Source organism: Sitophilus oryzae, unplaced genomic scaffold (assembly GCF_002938485.1).
Source record: "Sitophilus oryzae breed Bouriz unplaced genomic scaffold, Soryzae_2.0 scaffold_1181_pilon_pilon, whole genome shotgun sequence".
In the NCBI taxonomy this organism is placed as follows: Eukaryota; Metazoa; Arthropoda; class Insecta; order Coleoptera; family Curculionidae; genus Sitophilus; species Sitophilus oryzae.
Window position 1 is genome coordinate 1,431,779 of NW_022145817.1, and position 21,188 is coordinate 1,452,966.

At 32.5% G+C, this 21,188-nt stretch overlaps 1 protein-coding gene across 1 annotated transcript in view; it reads right to left on the reverse strand.

Annotated features, from left to right (window-relative positions):
• Window positions 1-236: 236 nt before the first annotated feature.
• The window catches only part of LOC115891461 (tumor necrosis factor receptor superfamily member wengen), a 228,457-nt gene continuing 207,505 nt past the window's right edge, over window positions 237-21,188 (reverse strand). Inside the window, exons 4-5 of the mRNA XM_030911913.1 lie at window positions 17,710-17,868; window positions 237-1,102 (exon numbers count right to left, since the gene is read on the reverse strand). Of these exons, the coding sequence (XP_030767773.1) occupies window positions 1,023-1,102; window positions 17,710-17,868 (239 nt within the window). The 3' untranslated portion in view covers window positions 237-1,022. The remainder of the gene's footprint in view (window positions 1,103-17,709; window positions 17,869-21,188) is intronic.

Genomic DNA, 21,188 nt, shown 5'->3' on the forward strand with positions numbered 1-21,188 from the left:
ATAAAAAGCCGAGCGAATTTTCTACATACATTGCAGGTGGCAAATTTATACGACGCCGTAAGGGACAAAATTTTAGGACCTACATCGACAATGCTTTGAAATAAACTAAATCAAGCGATCAAGCGAATCGCTCACCGCTTGCTACTTGCTGTTCATCACCGAAAGAATATGTGCCCTGCGCAGGTAACTTACTGCTTGGCGCTTGGAGTTAACGAGTACTTACAACAAGCGACGGGTGGAAAACCGTATTTTTAAATACGAGTGATATTTCGCTCGAACGATCACTCGGTTATTGCAATCGCTTGAAACTCGAGTACTCGATTATTGAAATTAATCGTTTTTTCCCATCACTAACTATTTTCGTATAAAATAAAGCATTTATAAGTATTTTGGGCGTCTTGTGATAGAAATAAAGCTACAACGTGATTCCTAGTATATCATTTTAGACGCAAAACACGTTTATTACAATTTATTTTGTCATTGTATTTAAGACTAAATAATGAACTATTTTAATTGTAGGTTCTAAGATAGGGGACCCGAGAAGGCTGGCAATCGCCACCCTGACTATATGGCCAGTCCGACCCTGTGTACGGCACTACTGCCTACTGCCCAAGTTAAATTGAACAAAGTGGCCTTCACAGCATAGTGTGCTAAATAACTGAGCGTCTGTGAAGGCCCTTACAGGATTCAAAATAAATAGGCGCATCAAAAAATGCTATTAATAGGCTAGTAGTACGAAACTCTTATTACATAATGATATGTTTTGACGACTGATTTCGTCGATTCTCGTCGCCGTTTCGCAATTTATTTTTTATTTTCGAAAACAATAGAATTTTCGAAACGTCGAAAATTGAGTTCCAAAAATAAATCGAGGTACTGGCCGTGGGCGCGGGAGATGACTATGTCCATGGTCCGGAACATGTATCCTACATCCATTTGTTTCTAAATAGCTGCAGTACAAACATCTAACAGTGGTCTGGATATGAACCTATATTGGTCCTAAAGATCCTCCAAGTTTTTCTTTATTTTTTTGGTTTGTTTTCTTCAATGTAAACGTTTCCCCTCGGTTTACTGATCCTGTTTTTCTCGTCTTCTTGGCGAACTGAAAAGAACAAATAAGATATATAAGTAGAGGTAAAAAACAATGTCTAAATGAGAAACAATCCTTTGAATAAAAAGACTAAGGAAAGAGTTGAATTAAATATAGAGTGTTTCAAAAAAACATGTGCCATATCTCGTGGATTTATCGTAAAAATAAGACAATAGCGTTTTCGCGACGCTCTTTATCCGTAAATTTTTGTATCCACCAGGATGGTCTGAAAATTTTCCGACCTCAACGTGAAGATGGCAGCACTCGTAGATAAACGCTAGTGAATTTTCATTGTTCATCTGTTGACAGTTATTCACCAAAATTTCAGCCATTTTGGATGCGCAGTTGTTATGTAAGAATCGTTTGAGTGAGTTGATGTCAGTGTTTTTGTGAAAATGGACAAAATCGAGTATCAGTCATTAAATATCTGGTTTTGAAAGGCAATACGCCTACACAAATTAGACATGAGTTGGATTCTGTGTATGGGGAGTCATTTACTGCACCATCATTTACCACACTGAAATTTTGTGCACCTGAATTTAAACGTAACCGTAAGAGCTTGGGAGACGATGAACGTTTGGGACGTCCAAAAACTGCAACTACCGACGATAACATCGCCAAAGTTCACCAAATGGTGCTAGACGACCGCCGAATTAAAGTGAGAGAGATAGCAGAGGTTATGAACATATCAAAAGAACGTGTTTGTCACATATTAAATCAAGATTTAGGCATGAGAAAGCTGTCCGCGCGTTGGGTGCCGCGTTTGCTCACGTTAGACCAAAAGCGTGTTCGTATGAATATTTCCAACGCTATGTTGGCGCAGTTTAGGCGCAATAAATCCGAGTTTTGGCGTCGATTAATTACTGTAGATGAAACTTGGATACACTACTATACACCAGAAACAATAATACAGTCCAAACAGTGAACGGCAAAGGGAGAACCGGCTCCAAAAAAAGCAAAAACTGTTATTTCGGCTGGGAAAGTGATGGCGACTATTTTTTGGGATAGTCATGGAATTATTTTAATTGATTATCTTCAAAAAGGAAAAACCATCACAGGAGCATACTACGCATTATTACTTGACAAGCTAAAAGCAGAACTTACGGAAAAACGGCTACATTTACAGAAAAAGACAATCCTGTTTCACCAAGATAACGCACCGTCTCACACCTCAGCGGTTGCCATGGCGAAAATCCACGAATTGCGGTTTGAACTGCTTGACCATCCGCCTTACTCACCAGATCTAGCCCCTAGCGACTTCTTTTTGTTCCCTCATTTAAAAATTGCGCTCGGAGGACGGAGATTTTCGTCAAATGAAGAGGCAATCACCTTCGTGAACCACTATTTTGCAGAGAAAAACGCCGAGTACTATTTGGACGGGTTACAGAGATGGGAGCATCGCTGGGAAAAGTGTGTAGAGTTACAAGGGGACTTATGTTGAAAAATAAAAAAAAATATTCAGAAAAAATGTCTTGTATCTTTGTTAGGTCGGAAACTTTTCAGACCACCCTTAGATAAAAGATTGATAATATTGATCGTACGATAACGGACGTTTTGACACTTTTTTGGCAAATGTAATCTAACCTTAATAAAAATATAATAGAACAAGAATAATTAGCACCGTCGGGAAAATGAGAATTTTAAGAAAGCTGGTTCTTTAGTATATCTTTTGCTATGCTCTCCTGTGCTCTCCTGACTAAAGTGCGGGCCATCTGGATGCCGGTAGACTACTGCGATTCACTACTGCGCATCACATCTGTAAAGGGTATCCCATTTTCGTGTGTTTTATGGGATTTCTCGTTTATGAGTATACAATGATGCGATCTTCATATTACTTTGCTACTCTTTTATGAATGCCACGAATACGCATACTACACGTAGGTTTGTCCTAGTCCTAGTTCCTGAGATACAGGGCGAATTTGTGATGCGCGTGTGACCAAATGTTGAATACAGATATGATGTGCAGTAGTAAACGCAACGTCTACTGGCAGCCAGACGGTGCGCACTCTGTTCAGGAGAGCATAGCAAAAGATATATTAAAGAAACCACTTTCTAAAAATTCTCTCTCGAAAACGTTGCTAGCTCCTAGACTATAAGCACAGAATATCTAGCTACGCAACAGAAAAATACTCGAAATGAAAGAGCTAAAATTGCACAAATAGAATACTAGATGGCGCGACAATATCATAATCAGAATATAATTAGAAATTTTGAACTTTCGGTTTTGGATCAACGGCTCGTCGACGGCCTTATAGCTCGGCTAAATATGCACAGTTGCCAGATTCAAAAAGACTTGAATTGGCATCCCATTCTTTTTATTGTGTATAATGCAGTATGTGTTTCTTTCTATTCTTCTTTTCCTGTCAGATACACTTATATTAATTATTCCTTTGGCTATTAAAATAGTTTTAAGTATATTATTACAAAACATATACATTTTTAATATACACTACCTTATAATGTTAACTAAGAAAATACCTTTAATTACCTTTAAAATTAATAATATACAGGGCGATTGATAGTGATATTTATTAATGCTGGAACGTTAGTAATGAAATATAAGTTTAATAATAATGGAAATAATTTATTAAAATGCAGTACAAAAAATGTTAACTGACTAAAAAATACTATAATAACAAATTTCTTCCGTTTGCCACCTTATTTATATAGACCTATGTAGATTTTAAAAAGTGACACAGGTACAATTAATAATATATTAGTTCGGCATAAAAGTTGCTATCACGACATCGAACAATAAATTAAAATTCGTAAAATAAATTTAAATTATTAATTAAACAAATCTTTATAAAGAAACGCAAGTATACCAAATTTGGGCCCAATCGAACTCCAGGAAATGATATCATAATAGTGTACTATATTATAGTACCACTCGATATGCTTTAAGGTACCATAATATTGCAATGTCACCGAAGATCCGTAGTATACAAAATTTAAGAACAATCGAACGCCATGAAGTGGTATCGTATATATGGTACTATATTAAGGCACAATTAAGGTACCACTTTATATACATCATAGTACCATCATATTACAATGTCACTGAAAATACGTAGTATCCCAAGTTTAAGCCAGTCGAACGCCATGTACGTAATATAGTACTATATTATGGTACCAGTTGATATGCTTCATGGTACCATAATAATGCAATGTCATCAAAAATACGCAAGTATATATCAAATATGACCTCAAACGAACGCCAGGAAATGGTATTGAAATATGGTACTATATTAAGGTACCACTTTATATGCATCATAGTACCATCATATTACAATGTAACCGAAGATACGTAGTATAACAAGTTTAAGCCCAATCGAACGCCAGGAAATGGTATCGTAATATGGTACTATATTATGGTACCTCTTATTATGCTCCATGGTACCATAATATTACAATATCACCGAAGATACGTAGTATCCCAAATTTAAGCCCAATCGAACGCCATGTACATAATATGGTACTATATTATAGTACCAGATGATATGCATCATAGTACCATCATATTACAATGTCACCGAAAATACGTAGTATACCAAGTTTAAGCCCTACTGCCGCCATGTACCTAATATTGCTATGTCATCAAATATGGTACTATAGAAGGTACCACTTTATATGCTTCATGGTACCATGATATTACAATGTCACTGAAGATATAGTATACCAAGTTTAAGCCCAATCGAACGCCATGTATCGTAATATAGTACTATATTATGGTATCACTTGATATGCTTCTGAAAAAAACGGCGTCCAGTTGGCTGGAAAAGGACGATCGATGGCATTTCCCATATAAATTTACATATAAAATGACAGCGATATTCATTTCATAGCTATCGCTAACGCCGTTTTTTCCCGATTATACGATATGAACTTGGTATGAACACAATCGAACGTCAGGAAGTGGTAGAACTATAATAATAGTAGAACAATACTTATTATATTGTCGCCGAATTACAATGAAAATTCAGGATTCAATTATACAATCAAACGTCAGGAAGTGATTGTAATTTAGCTCATAAGATTTAATTCCAACTAACATGGCAAACTGAAAAAAACAGCTCTGATCTATTTTAATATGTTTAAATGATGTAGCAAATTTGAAGGTAGGCTTTATCAGGAAGTATTACGATATGAATTACAATAATGGCAACACTGCACAAAATTCTTTTAAATTTTGTTTGTAGAAAACTGTTTTCTTTTAAATTTATTGCCCTCTATTATGTAGTAGCGAAACTACCACATCAAAATATCTGATTTGGAGACAGGCTTTTAAAGCCTGTCTCCTTTTGCTACCTACAATTTTATACATGTAACGAGGCTTCTGTTGCGTAGCTAGATATTCTGTGCTATAAGTAACACAGCGAAATCGTTATGGAAATGAAAATATAAAATGACACCAATCACAAGTAAATCGTATAACCGATGAACGGACGCATGAAAATGCAATAAATTTAAAAACTACGTAATTTTCTAACCAATCGAAGTCTTTAAATTCAACCAATAAAATTAATTTCGGGTCATCGAATCGTCAGACAACGGATGCATGAAAATCAAGCTTAAGCAGTCGTTAAAATTTCTGAAAACAAGTAAAAAGTAATGTAAATTAATTTTACAAGGCAATACTTCTCTTTTAGAATGAAAATAAAGATGAGAAAAGTTTATCGAAGAAGAACGAAGGAACTTAAATTAACTTCTAGCCAGGAAAATGTTTAAAAGATATTGAAGAGAGATTTAGAGCAATTTTTAGCTTTTTTTCTACTAGCTGTATCGACAGTTTATGCGAAAATCTAATTTCAGCAATAACTTTGCTGAAATTTTGCTGCGGTTACTTTTCAGCGAAAAGTTTCATTAACTTTTAATAATAAAACCTTCAGCTACATAAATTCCAAATTAAATCTCATATTAAATAAAATATAACATACCTAGAAATATTATTTTTTAAAAGTTGTTTTTCTTTAAACCTTTTTTAGCGGAAAAGCAGATTGATTTAATTATTTTTCGAAGCATAAGGTTAGATTAAAATCAGTTACAAAAAATATTACCATATGCCATATGGTAGAAGACAGCAGAGCAGATGATGTTTTGATACGGTACGCTGATTATATAATATTACGATGGATACTGTTACTAAAAGGAGATTCATCCAGACTAAAATCTCATATCATAGTTTTATGACTTTTTTTCAAAATAAAAAAAATGTACTATAAAATCGATGTGGGAAAACGCAATGAACCTGAAGGCCTTAAAAATTATACATACCGGGTGTTTCTCAAAAGTGGCTCATCCTTATAATTTTTGTATTTTCTCAGGTAAAAAAACGAGATTTGATATGTTAGTATAACTTTTAATCAATACAGAATCGCAGTCTTGAGTACCGTATAATTATTTATTAAATATCGGAGATATACAGGGTGAGTCGATCCCAGAAACACGCCTAAACATTAATATCTTCAATAATATGGCAGCATACGTAGTAGATTCAAAAAAACTCAAAACTTCAGCGAAAAATCAATATTTTTTAATTTTTCAACGTAAAGTATCTCGGATATTTTGAACATCTTTGAAAAAAGGCGAAGATAAAATATGTTTCTTTTATCGCGAAAAGCCTAGAAAATATTGCTCTTATTTAACTCACCCTGTATAATTGAGCGATTTCAAAATACTGTTAACTAGGAAGTAACAAACGAAGATGAAACAATAAGATGAGCCCATATAAACGTACAATTTACATGACTTTAAAATTTATAAATACAGGGTGTTCCAAAGAACATGTGCCATTTCTCGTGGGGAAGATTTATTTTTTCTTAATACATTTTTTCATATTAAAATAAGATTTATTTTTTATATCAACATACGTCCGATTCTGCTTTGTTTCATAGCTACAGGGGGTTGAGTTGAAGAATTTTTTTCGATTTATTGTGACTTTTCATCCAAGTGCTTTTAGCGATTGGAATGAAATTTTAATGGTAAAAGTTACTATAAGTGCGACAGATTTAATACTAAAAATGTCGACATATTCTACAGGGACGTGCATATGGGTTATCACTGGAATCTCCCGACGAGAAATGGCACATGTTTATTGAATACCCTTAAATGTATACTGTAATCGCAAAACATTTTCCGATGCACGTCATCAATCACATCGAAATTATAATCATATACTAATTGACTAAAGCCTATAAATCTGATTAAATGAAATTTTGGCAAAATGATTAAATTTGTTGTACAATTTAAGATACCGAGCAGCTCTTCATTTTATTTTATAGAGCAAATCGTCCTATTGCTGCCAAAAGTCAGTAACTAACATTTTTTCGAACAACCAAATTCAATCACTAACTATGTTTTGAAGCGGATAATCGATTGCAAAAGTCATTAACTACGATTTCTGGCTATTTATGTTTTATTTTAATACCGAATAGTTACTAACTATAACATCTTTATGCAATGCAATTAATCTTTAGACGCATTTTTCTCGGAAGTAATAAAAAGTAAGTTAGTGAATTTTGGCAGCAATGGGACGAAATGTTTGTAACAGATATTTTATTTAGATTAAAGCTGCAAAAATTAGTTTAAAGCGATTTTTATTATCGCCATATTGCATGGTCACATTGTGCCGCAATCAGCAACGTTGTCGTTTATTATTTAACAATTATCATTAATGTCAATCATTATTTTATATAATATCGTATTGTCGTTGAATCTTTGGGAGTAATTTTCGGTATTTGCCGATTTTCATACTCTATTTTTTTAAATTATACTTTTAACCACAAACAGTTCTTTTAAGAACTAAGTTTTAGAGTTTTTGTATTTTTTTTTTGCATTTGCATTTCTTGAAACTGTGTGTTGTGAATATGCGGAAGCATTTAAACAGTAGAATCAAAGAGCTTGTAACTTTCCTGATATACTATTTTGAACTAGAACGTGACAATAGGTCCTTTATTAGCCTTAACTGCAGTCAAAGAAATAAATTTGATTTGTAAGCACCATTATAGCACTTTCAAAATTATTTCTACTTATTTCGATTTGTAGCGAATAGCTGCTGCCTTAAATTTAAATATTTCTTCTGTGAGTGTTAATGATAAGTAAATTAATTACTAAAATATTAATTATTAAATTAAAAATAATATAAGTATATTGCTTCCCAATTTTACATTAAGATTCATCTCATAAATCCATCACAATCTGGCAGCACTGTCGCCATCGCTTATTGTCACTCAAAGTTGATCACGTGCATCGGAAATTGTTTTGCGATTACTTTAGGTATTATTGAATATTGGATACCCTCTAACGAACATTTTTTTCCTGAATAAAACTAGATGATGCTAACTTAATATGAGTTTTTTTTATCAATGTTTATTACGAGCACTTAACTTTACCTATATTTTTTAATAAACTTGATTAATAATTTAATTATAAAACCTTGTGATTAAATCCATTTATTCCACATCTCGTTTTGATTTGTCTTATATATTTATTTTATAATTTTATCTTTATTACCAACCAAACGAGCATCATCAGAATTGACAACTACTTCAATAATTGTTGCTCCGTATAAATAACTTACAATAATTAGATTTGGTAGTTCCGGAAGTAAATAGATGTATAGACAAATACGACACGGTACTGGCTCAAGATTGAGAATCCTCTTCCAGATCGTAACGAATATTTCGATCTACGTGCCCCGATTCCTAATAGACTTAAAACACCATTAAGTAAACAATATAGGAAAAATATTAATTAAATCACGTACGCTTAATTGATTCAAAATTATAGAACTACTGGTTGTACGAGTTATGGGTTTTATTACATCCTTTGTTGAAAAGATTTCGCTTTTGGTCGGACCACGTGTTTGCTGTTTGCTCTGGGTGGTATTTTCTCTTTTTTTTTCAACTTTCTCCACAACTAGCTGACCCGACTAACTTCGTACCTCCTAACAACGAAGTAAAGAGAAGTGTGAGTTTTTTTGTTTTTTTTTGTTATCTTGTGGTACGGATCACTGATTGACCGAATGATTGCGACATTGAGACCAATCGATTTGACAGTTGGTGTCAATTGTGTTAAAAAAAGTTTTTTTAATTTCACTCAAAATGAGTTATTTGGGTCATAAATGACCTAAAACAAAATATTTTCATGGTATCTCTCTGTCTGTCTATCCGTCTGTAACACGATAATTCAAAAACCGCTAAACCGATTTTAACTAAATTTGGCACAAAAATACTGTGGCACCCGAGAATCTGGCCATTAGTTTTTGGTGGGGGTGGGGGGTTAATAAGGGTGTATGGGAGGAGGTTAAAAATTTTAAAAATCGTAACTCCAAAATTACAGTAGCTAGCTAGCGAAACGCGGTTTTCAATTTAAGATTGGGAATAATATTTGCAAACAAAATTTGTAATAACATCAAAATCAGTCAAAGTCGCAGTTTTTGAGATATTCCGTGTTTTCGTAGTCCGTTTTTGAGAAAATCCGTGTGGAGAACTCCAAACTCAATCGGACGCGACCCCAGGTGGCGGATAGGGGAAATAACCGCGGACCAAAATTGGAAAAATTCCTTTACTTTGAAACTAAAAGAACTGCCTACCAACTTTTTATTAACATATTTTAGTATGGGCGGCTATACGTGCCTCCCGGCGCCAATTTTTTCTCTATATTTTATATACCGGGCGCGTCTCAAAAGTGGCAAACAGATTTGGTGTGTTAGTATTTGACATAAATTAGGATTGATTGATGTAATAAATTGTTATTGGTCACTTCCTGTTTCACCTGAAATCACTATAACTTTTGGTTTTTAAACGGCATCCTCGGTATATTTTTACTTTATTCAATAAAAAGTGACACTCTGAATAGATCAATCATATGTCAACTTTTGACATTCTTGCTTAAAAAAATCGTATTTTAAATTTCAATCCAGAGTGCCATGGCTGTTTTAAAAACACTAATTTTTAATCAAGGGGCCTTAGAAGAATAGATTTGATCGTCTAATGTTTTTTCGTGTCTTGTCCTGGCCGGTTTAAAGATACCCAAATCGTATTTTTAATCATATCTCATTTTCTGCAAATGGAACCAGGGTGGTTCGTTCATTTTTTTACGAATAATTTGGTATCACACACTGGTATTTCGAGTAAAATTGTCGTTATGAACCGCATGTTACAATTTCAAATAAACCATATGCGAAAATGTCAAAAGTTGACATATGATATGACATTTTATTCAGAGGATCATTTTCTATCGTATAAAGTATAAAAATACAGAGGGTGTTATTTAAAAATTAAAAGTTGTAGTCATTTCCGGTGAAACAGGAAATGATCAAAAATAATTGAATACGTTAATCAATTCTACTATATTTATGTCATATACTAACATAGCATAAGAAAACTAGTAGTTTTACTCCTTGTCAAATCCTTTCTTCTTTTTCTGCCACTTTATATGATCTTGTTCTCGCCTCCCGTGACCACTGACGTAGCTGTATAGTCGTGGTCTATTAACTAGGCAAAGTATAGTCGTGGCACTCGCCATAGTTTCACAGATATGTATTTAGGAAAATATGAGTTCACAATAAAATAAAATAAAAAAATTGATTATCGAGTAAAAACTTGCTTGAAAACAGAATATTTTCACATTTCGCGTAGGTAAAAATTCTTCTGAAAATCTTCTGGTTGGAAGAAATGCGGAAAAAATATATAATGACATATTTTTATATTATTATCTATTTCAGAGATTTTCTACAACTTTTTTTTGATTTAAAACAAGTTTAATTTTCTGTACATAAGTGGATTCGGCATAAAATTCTGCATATAGTACACCGTCTTTATTTAAAGCACACTGCGGTGTGGCCATTCTATTTTTTATTTACTAAAACTTTGGTTAAAAACATTATATACGAAAGGTGGTAAAAAACTAGAGTGAATATAACTTTATTAATACTTAGCTATAAAGTCTTAAACACGAAGGATACCAGAATAAATTCGTGTAGAAAAATTTACTTTATCGTATACAGGATATTTTTTAAGGCGTCACCAAAATCGTAATATTTAAAATATAGTATCTCATTTTTTTTAAATGCAACACCTTGTATATTATTTTTCTTTCAGATGTAGAATTAAAAGGTAGACATTTTTTGTATTTAAAGTGTTCTTAAATTTTTAGCCGTTTTGCAAATATTTTCTGTATTTCATTACATATGGGATTTCCAACTATAAAAAAATATCAGACAGAGATCATATTAGGTGGCTTTGATAAAAATTTACTGTTTAAAGAGCCATATGTAATATAATACTGCGAATATCTGCGAAACCGTTAAAAATTTAGAAACCCTTTAAATAAAAAAAATGTTCTCTTTTTAATTCTGCATCTGACAGAAAAATAATATACAGAATGTGGCATTTAAAAAAATTGAGATATACCATTTTAAGTATTCCGATTTTGGTGACGCCATAAAAAATACCCTATACAGGGTGTCCCAGAAATGAGTGCGTAATAAATGAGGCTCCAACACAGCAGCTATGCTATCCGCTGAAATAATCCTCTTTCAACGGTAAAATGAGTGCGAAATAGAATAATGTATATAGAATGATGTAAAATAATTTTAAAAAAATAAAACTAACTTTACCATAACTTTTTTGTGACAACCTGTATATAACAAAATATTTTAGGATACGCCCCTTTTAGAAACCTTGAAACATGTGAATAAAACTCAATATTTTGTCTATAATATTTTGAATATTGTTATATTACGACCACTTATAAGAAAAAATAAATAAAAAAACATAAAAAAATACAGTCCACTAAATTTATAAGAGATTATGCTATTATAAAATTCTTTCAATTAAAAAATATGAATAATTTTCGGGGACTTTAGATGTACAAAATATTTACTCTAAAATTGTTTCAAAAATAAATCTATATAAATTATCTCGTAAACTATTATTGGAATGAAAATTTTATGGCAAATCCCCCGACCAAAAAATATTTTCATGCGCATATTTGAGACAACCTGTATATCTAAAAAACTATTTTTAAAATCTGCCCACATGCTAAAAAAATAATAACATTTAATTAATTACATATCAGCTTCTAAAATAACCAAATATAATTAAATGTTAATTGATAATTACTATCAGCTTGCCGATTTATATCCGATGGAAATCTAAAAAAACTCAAAGAACAATTTTTTTAATTATTACTACAATTAATAGCAGCACACAGTAATGCACTCATTTTTTATCAATCCGTCTCTGTGCTGGAACGCAACGCTCGAACCTCGCACCTCGACGGACGGAATTCAACTGAAACGCTTTGCAACCTGCCGATATTCGACAACTTGCAAAAACTGGCAGAAAATATTTGCGAGAGTGCAACTACTCTTTTCCTTAAACTATGATACTAACATACCAAATTTCGGATTTTTATCTGAAAAAATAAACGAGTTATAGAAGTGCGCCACTTTTGAGACGCATCCGGTATATATTATTTATTAAAAACGATTTTTTCGAACCCGTAGGCTGTATGTTACCACTTTTCCTCTCGTGTGTCACGGCCTTGAACTTTTACACCCAGAGAGCGTAAGAAAGTTTCACTTCAAAAATTTGTCCCTATTTTTTTGAGTCCTCACCTATTCCCCTATTAATTCTGACCACTTTATTGGAGAGAATGTTTAGAACCATTTTTTGAAGACGTGACACACGAGCTAGCGTCAGGAAAAGTGGTAAGGCCAGTGCTGCCACAGCTACCCCATTTGTAAAATAATTTAAGTCGTTCTGGGTAACAAACTGTGCCATACGCGGCTAAGTAAATCACTACTTATAATAAATTTGAGACTGTACCTGTGTATCTATCAATCGTCTGTGTGCTATGAATTAAATTTTTATGCATATTTTCATCGATAGGTTTGTAACTTCTGAATAACGGTCTAGGTAAAGCATCTAGCTTAGTTGCCAGCTTAGAATTAGAATTATGAGGGTTAGTAACACGCATTTTCATTGGAGGACACTGTCATATTTATTTCAAACCAATAATCAACGAGAATATTCGTATAATTTAACAAAATTACTGTGAACCACTATAAATACGAATTGTTGGTTAGATTCAAAATTTTTCCCTTCTTAAATAAATTTAAGCATTAACATTATTAGGCATTTGCATAAAAGTGTTTATTTTGGGCGGTATTCCACAAAATTTGCAGGATATTGAGGAAACAGAAAATGTACAGGGTGGGTCAAATTCGACGCTTTTAAATGGAAACACCCTTTTCTATAGGAGATAGACAAAAACTAATATCGGTGTCTGGAGCTCAATTTTTGTCAAAAACATGATGGTGAAAACCGCATATCGATATCTGTTACCGTTTCGGAGTTACGGGGTGTTTTTCAAAAATGTGCATTTTTAACAAATCGCTGTAACTTTTTTGCTATGAAAAATTTTGTATTTCTATGAAAACATTTCCAAAGCACCTTTTTACGTAGAATTTAATTGTTTAAGTATAATTTTTTTAAAATTAATAATTTAAGAGTTATCAACAGACAAATTGATTTTTTATTTGGGACACCCTCTATATTTTTAATTAACTGAAAAGAATTAAAAATCACCTTTCCAAAAATATAGCACACTTGATATTTTGTTATAATCCCCTTCAAAATACAGAATTTTTAAAAGTTCGCCACTTTTAACTAGTAGGCTTTGGACCCCTCATTGATGATATGCCCTTAATGGAACTCGAAAACATTATATTTCCAGTAAGATGACGCACCGCCTCTGAACGCTGAAGTTATCAGCAAATTTTTGCAGCCAATTTCAAGAATAATTGAATAGCTAACCAAGATCCCAGCCATTGGCCGTCGAGGCCGCCTAACTTAGTGCCCATGGATCTAATCCTATGCATATATTTGCGGAAGAATGAAGGTTCCTTATTCTTCCATATAATCTAGACAATAATTAAAAATACTTAGCAGTTATGAGGGGGTATCTTTCACCCCCACCGAGTTAATGAATTCCGCGAGAAATGTTCAAAAATTGACCCGTCTGTCCATAACAGAAGACGGTCGATATGTCAAATACCTGTAGCAAAATCTCATGTCTTGGTTTGCTATTTATTTTTATTGTTATTAGATATAGTTTAAATGTGTTGATGTTGGTTAAATATATTTTAAATTGTTATAAAATTCTGCATCTCTCATAGCAAATATTATTTTCGTTTTAATTGATGCTCACAGCTAGAATTTTTTTGCATTACAGCCGGTGCCGTTCAAAGCCTACTTATTTCAAGAGGGCGAATTTTTATATACTCTATATCTCGAAGAGGAATTGAGCAAAATATCAAGTGTGTTATATTTTTGGAAAGCTAATTTTAATTTTTTTTCAATAAATTAAAAATATACAGGGTCAAATTCAATAAATCAAATTTTCTGTTGATAATTCTTAAATTATTAATTTAAAAAAAAATATACTTAAACCATTAAATTCTACGTAAAAAGGTGCTTTGGAAATGTTTTCATAAAAAACAAAATTTTTCATAGCAAAAAAGTTACAGCGATTTGTTAAAAATGCATATTTTTGAAAAACACCCCGTAACTCCGAAATGGTAACAGATATCGATATGCGGTTTTCACCATCATGTTTTTGACAAAAATTAAGCTCCAGACACCGATATTAGTTTTTGTCTATCTCCTATAGAAAAGGGTGTTTCCATTTAAAAGCGTCGAATTTGACCCACCCTGTACAGATTACAGAAATAATTAAATTGAAAATAATATTGATATTAAAACAGCATTATATGTCACTTTTTCAAATATGGCCTTTAAATTCTCCCATTTAATAGCTGTTAGTAAGAATTTTCACTTCAAATATGCGCACATAGACATGCGACGATTTTTACTTGATTTCTTCCAGAGAATTATTTTCAGAAAACTATTAAATCATTTTTATTGTGGATGCTCTTGAAGCGAATCGCTTGCATTTAAATCCTTTTTCGTATTATATTTGGCACCTGGCGGCTTGTTTTCGGCTGGTCGATAAAAATGCGACGAACATCGACGAAAATACCGGTAAAATTTCAAATTGGTCCTTCCGATGCAGGAAGCATTCGCTGCTACGTAATTACTCATTCGAAAATAACTCAGTTTCACTTTAGGCCGTGACACTTTTCGGTCAACTTCCGGTAGACCGAGATGAGTTTTTACTAAAGTTAGGAACAGTTTTTTTTTCTATTTTCCCAGCTCTATTTTAATAAAGAACTGTTGAGGTAGTTTCAGTTTCAGTCATAATAACATTTACATTTTTATTATGGAAGGTATAAAAAATAATCAATTCTACAGATAAAAATAAAACAAAATATGATATGATTCTACCGTATGATCGAGAAAAAACGGCGTCAACAATGGCTATGAAGTGAAGATCGCTGTCATTTTATATGTAAATTTATATGGGAAATGTCATCGATCGTCATTTCCCAGCCAACTGGACGCCATTTTTTTTCGATCATACGGTATAAACATACACAGGAAATGACTACAACTTTTGATTTTTAAATGGCACCCTCTGTATATTTTTCGATAGAAAATGACACTCTGGATAGAATGACATATCATATGTCAACTTTTGACATTTTCGCTTACAAAAAAATCGTATTTTAAATTTCGATCTAGAGTGTGCATGGCTGTGTTGAAAACACTAATTTTTAATCAAGGAGCCTTGGAAAAATAGATTTGATCATCTAATGTTTGTCGTGTCTTGTACTAGCCGGTTAAAAGATGTCTAAATCGTGTTTATAGTAATATCTCAATATTTTCAAATGAAACAACAGTGGCTCATTAGGATATTTGGAAAAAGCATTTTTTTACGAGTAATTTGGTAATGAGGTATAGAGTGTTCAACATCAATATTCATAGAATTTTACAGAGAATTAAAGTTTGTAATAAAAAATGGGGGCACCCATTTAAAATAAGAAATTTACTGTCAACTTCCGGTATTTCCGGAAGTGCCGCCATATTGAAAATATTTTTAATGGATTGATCTCGTTGTGCAACAAGGATGTGCAAAAAATCTCCGATCTAGATATTGTAGTTCTCCAGAAACTTCTAATGCACGCTAAGCCTGGGACACCCTGTATATCACTTGTTTGCGATATTCTCCGATGCTGGCAGCACCGGCGGAGAATGCACCAAGCCTAAACGAATATCTTCAAATTCATCTGCTTGAATTTAGAGTGCATATTCTCATTTCACTCCAAAAATTAAAAAATTATAAATGTCCGTAAATTCAAATGCAGTATTTCATTTTCTCAAGAAATATCTTTATTTTAAATTAAAAATTTTAGTTTGATGAAATTATAAGTTTCCATTTAAAAATTGTATTACTCCCGATTAGAGTAGGCATTTTTTATTTTAATATTAACTTAATTTTGGAATAAAATTATGAATCATATTAAAGAAAAATTCCCGTCCCCAAAAACGACGCACGGTGGGGTATTAGCATGAAAAAGGTGATCGAAATTCAAAAAAGCAAAGATTTAAGATTTCCCAAAAAAAGATAAATGATAAGTTAAATCATGTATGCCACGAATGGCGTTGCTATGGGTGTGTTTAGTTGCATTCATTTGTTTCAACGAAACGTCAAAGTTCTTACTTCTCACAGATAAGAGGTAAATGGCTAAATTTTATGTTTAAAATTATAAATTGTTGTTGTTCTTGTGCTCTTTTTACGTTTATATTATTGTTTTGATTGAAAATGGCTCAGCAAGCTGCAGGTATTTATTCTGCAAAAACGTATTATTTATTTTGATATTCTCTATACTAACGATTTTTTTTGCAACTAAAAGTTAGGCGTTCAGAAAATTTGATTAAATTTGTGAAAATTTTATTATACTTAGAGATTTAGTTGTGCATTTCGAAGAATTCAGCATATTGTCTATATACGTTTTACTTAGTAAAATAAAATACTTCGACTTTTTGCGACTTTGCTGATAAAATGAGAAAAACATTCTTGGTTTCCTCTAATTTGCCAATCAGTGATATACTAATGCGAGGTGTAAACCGCGATGGCATTGTTGTGTACAAAGCGATCGCATTAGTGCCATTAGCAGTATAGCACAATTTGGCATTAGTAGCGATTTTAGTGGTATGGGCATTGCTCGCGGATCAGTCGTAGCATTAGTAGTACCGTATGATCGAGAAAAAACGGCGTCAGCGATGGCTATGGAATGAAGATCGCTGTCATTTTATATGTAAATTTATATGGGAAATGTCATTGATGTTCATTTCCCAGCCAACTGGACGCCGTTTTTTTTCGATCATACGGTATTAGTTGCGATATTACTACTGGTATTAGTGGCATTGACGGTGGAAACACTGGAACAGTGGTTTTTCTTTCTTTTTTTAGAATCGACGAATTATCCTTTATTTTGTTCATATTATTTCCTCTTTAATTGAAAATAGCAATAATTTATATAAGGTCTACATAAAAAAATTTCGATCAACTATCTGTGTCAAATACCCCGCTGTGCGACGTGGCAATACTCTCCACCATCCCCTACATTCTCTTCCGTTCCTTCGGCTCTTCGGCAACACATGTTAACCGAACGCGGCCGGTTTTTTGCTGACATTGTTTAGACTTACCGCTGAGCAGTTGTTCCAAGTAAACACATCTGCTGCTGAGGTAACTGGAATCGACAGGCGGCGTGGTACCGCCGAAGCCGTGGTGCCCGTCCAGCAGTTCGCACTTTTCGGTGGAGGTGGCGGCCATCAGCGACAGTCGAGCGGACAGTTCCTCTACGTCTGGAAAAAAAGTACACTTTTAATAATGCAAAATTAAATATTTTTTTATAACGTCCGCACTGAGGCTATACTCTCTTTTTGCTCAGGTAAGATTTCGATGGATTTCGACTTCGACAGACGATGACAGAAGAAAAGCAGATGACATCCTATACCAATCTATTTATTTTACTAAAAAAAATTCTAATATTTTTTAAGTTAACTATGGATGGGTTTAAATATAAATCCGTCATGCGTCGTCTCTTGTTGTTTTTAACCAGTTTTATTGGTTTATTTCAAAATTGATAGATCATGTTACAATTTTATTGATCTGACGGAACGATGAACGACAAACGGACGCTGATGCGTATGAACTCGCCTTTAGATTTTTGAGGTTTGTTAAAGTCATGCCAAATTATAGAGGTTATAATTTTGTGTCAACTTATGTCAAATATCTGCGTTATGGCCATTGCCTGGAAACTTATATGGTGAAATTTTGATAAAATAATTTAGTACTCACTAAAAACACGGTACGTCGCTAGTGGTAGGAAACATAATTTTTAGAGGTTACTAGTTTATTTGGTTGCTTGTGATATGCATATACAGGGTGTTTCCTAATAAATCTAAAAAATAAAAAATCGTTAGAAAACGGCTTAAGGTGGGCTCTTAATAAGTATATTTATTTTTTTCTCGGCAACCGTTTGATGAACAAGAAAAACTCAAAAAATCAATTTTGTTGAAAATGGATGGCCAGTCAAGAAAAAAATATATTTTCTTTAAAAAAGCAGTAGTGTACCATTTATGTTAAGCAAAATATCGATTTTTTTTTAATTTTTAACACCCTGTAGATCAGAAAGGAAGTACTTTAGACCCAATGGTTATATAAAAATTGTTTTAAGAAGACATGAGGAATCACACCACAATTTTTTTAGACTAATTAGAAAAAAACCCTGTATATTGTCAACTTGACAATGATTGTTGATACATCAAAAGATACCTTTTCTGTAAAAAAAGCCCGATTTTCGCAGGAAAAATTTTGGTTTTTATTGAATTTTGGCCTGCGTCTGCAAATACCGGTATGTTTTTTAATATTCTATCTCTCTAAATTTTAAATATCATAGTCAGAAATAGTTTTATTATTTATTAACTGTAAAAATGGTATACTTATAAGTTTTGTCAAATATTGTGATTTACTTTCTACCTTGTAGTCAAAATTTATATTTAATAAACTGTAAAATATATATATTCTTATGTTTTATTAAAGTTACTCTGATATACTAATATATCAGAGTAACTTTAAAACTAAATCCTTTGAAGTCAAATATAAAGATAAAAAATATTTACAGCAGAAAAGGCGAAGGCGCTGGGTTAAACGTAGTCTCTACTAAGAACACGGAGGGGCGCTTTGACCGAAAATTTTACTATTAAGTTTCATATCTATCTTAATAGAAGATTATTTTCTTTTATCTATGGTTATGGCAGATAATGCATTTTGATTCGTGTGAGTACGTGTGTTTTGTGTCTTTTGAAGTCAAGTGGAGAAAAAAAAAATCGAGGGAAAATTAACTATAGACCCAGAGCACAGTTAATACTCGCTACCCAGGCAGACAGTGTTATACACCAATAAAGTTACCATTAATAAAGTTTGTATACCATCTCGTCGTAGATAAGTGCATCTCGTATATGCTACTAGGATCGTACTAAACATACTACTGGTGTAGCTACAAAATATCGACATCACACATTTTCAGTTTTATACAGTTTTTTTTTACAATATTTTGAAGTAATCAATAATCAGTCAAATTTTAAATATATTAATATCCTGCTATGCGTTCCAGTTGTACCAACTTATTTCTTTGTAAAATAAAATAAACTATACTTTGAAATTAAAATGACAGACACATCTATCACTGTCAAGAATCTTGTCGTTGAACAGACTATACATTAAATTAGAGGCTTTGTTAGAGGTGTGTAGTTCGTATGTGTTTTCTTAATAAACGAACTTTGCTATAAATATGATAATGGTAAAATCATACAGGATGTTCAAAATTCTACGCTAAACTTTCTAAAATAAAATAATTTTTCTTCATTTCTTTTAAATGGAACACACTGTATATTATTTCCTCAATAAATAGAGAATTAAAAAACGAACATTTCGTATATTTAGAGTATTTCAAAATTTTCAACGGTTTTGCAGATATTCGCGGTTTTATATTTCATATGGCATTTTCCACAGTAAATTTTTATCAAAGCCACCCAATGATTTTTCTATCGTATTTTACCGTTGGAAGAGTCATGAAATACTGCGCGTATCTGTGAAACCACTAAAAATTTTAAATACTTTCAATACAAGAAATGTGTTCATTTTTTAACTCTCCATCAAATAAAAATAATAAACAGGGTGTTCCATTTAAAAAAAACAAAGAAAAATTATTTTATACTCTAGAAAGTTTGGCGTAGAATTTTGAACACCCTGTATGATTTAAGATTACGATATTTATAGCAAAGTAAGTATAGACCATTTAAAGTAAATACCTAATATAGTTTTGATTTCAGGGCAGTTCTTGTATTTGTAATAATTTTTTAAGGAAGGTTGAAAAATATACTTACAAGGTGTCCCAGAAATAAGTGCAAGTATTTTAACTGGTAGTATAGTTCAACCCCAGAAACACTCCTATGAGGGTTTTTTCGCGAAAAAAAATTCTGAAAATTCGGAAGTTTTCACTTATAATATCACAAGAACTTAAATTATTTTCGGAAATTTTTTTGAGGGCACGAATATTTTGAAAATTATCCCGAGTCGAAGACGAGGGATAATTTTCCTAAAATATTCGTGCCCGAAAGAAAATTTCCAGGAATAATTTAAGCTTGCGTGGTATTCGGTAAGAAAATTTCACACCTAAATTTGAAAAAAAAAATATTAATCCAACATGACATTTTAAAATAATTTCAATTTGTTAAGTTGGCCAAGGTATTGATGTTTTTGACATATTATGTGTTTTGTCATTTTTGTTTGCGATTCTGTCATTAAGCTATTACTAGTTTTAAAACGTCTGTACGTAGAGTAAGAAGTGTATAGCGAAATGTCGCGATTTGGAAAAGTAAACCAACAAGTCATTAAAGAAGAAATTGAAAATATAAAACCAGATAACACCCGAAAATCAAAATCAAGTGTATGGAAACAGTTTGTTGAATTTTGTGATGAAAAGTCGTATAATATTCATGAGTGTATGAGTGTAGTACAGCTGGCTACTATACTGGAGGACTACGCATTTAATATGAAAAAGAAAAATTTTGAAGATTATAAGGAAAGTGTGGTCAAAGTGATGTGGAACTCTACTGCT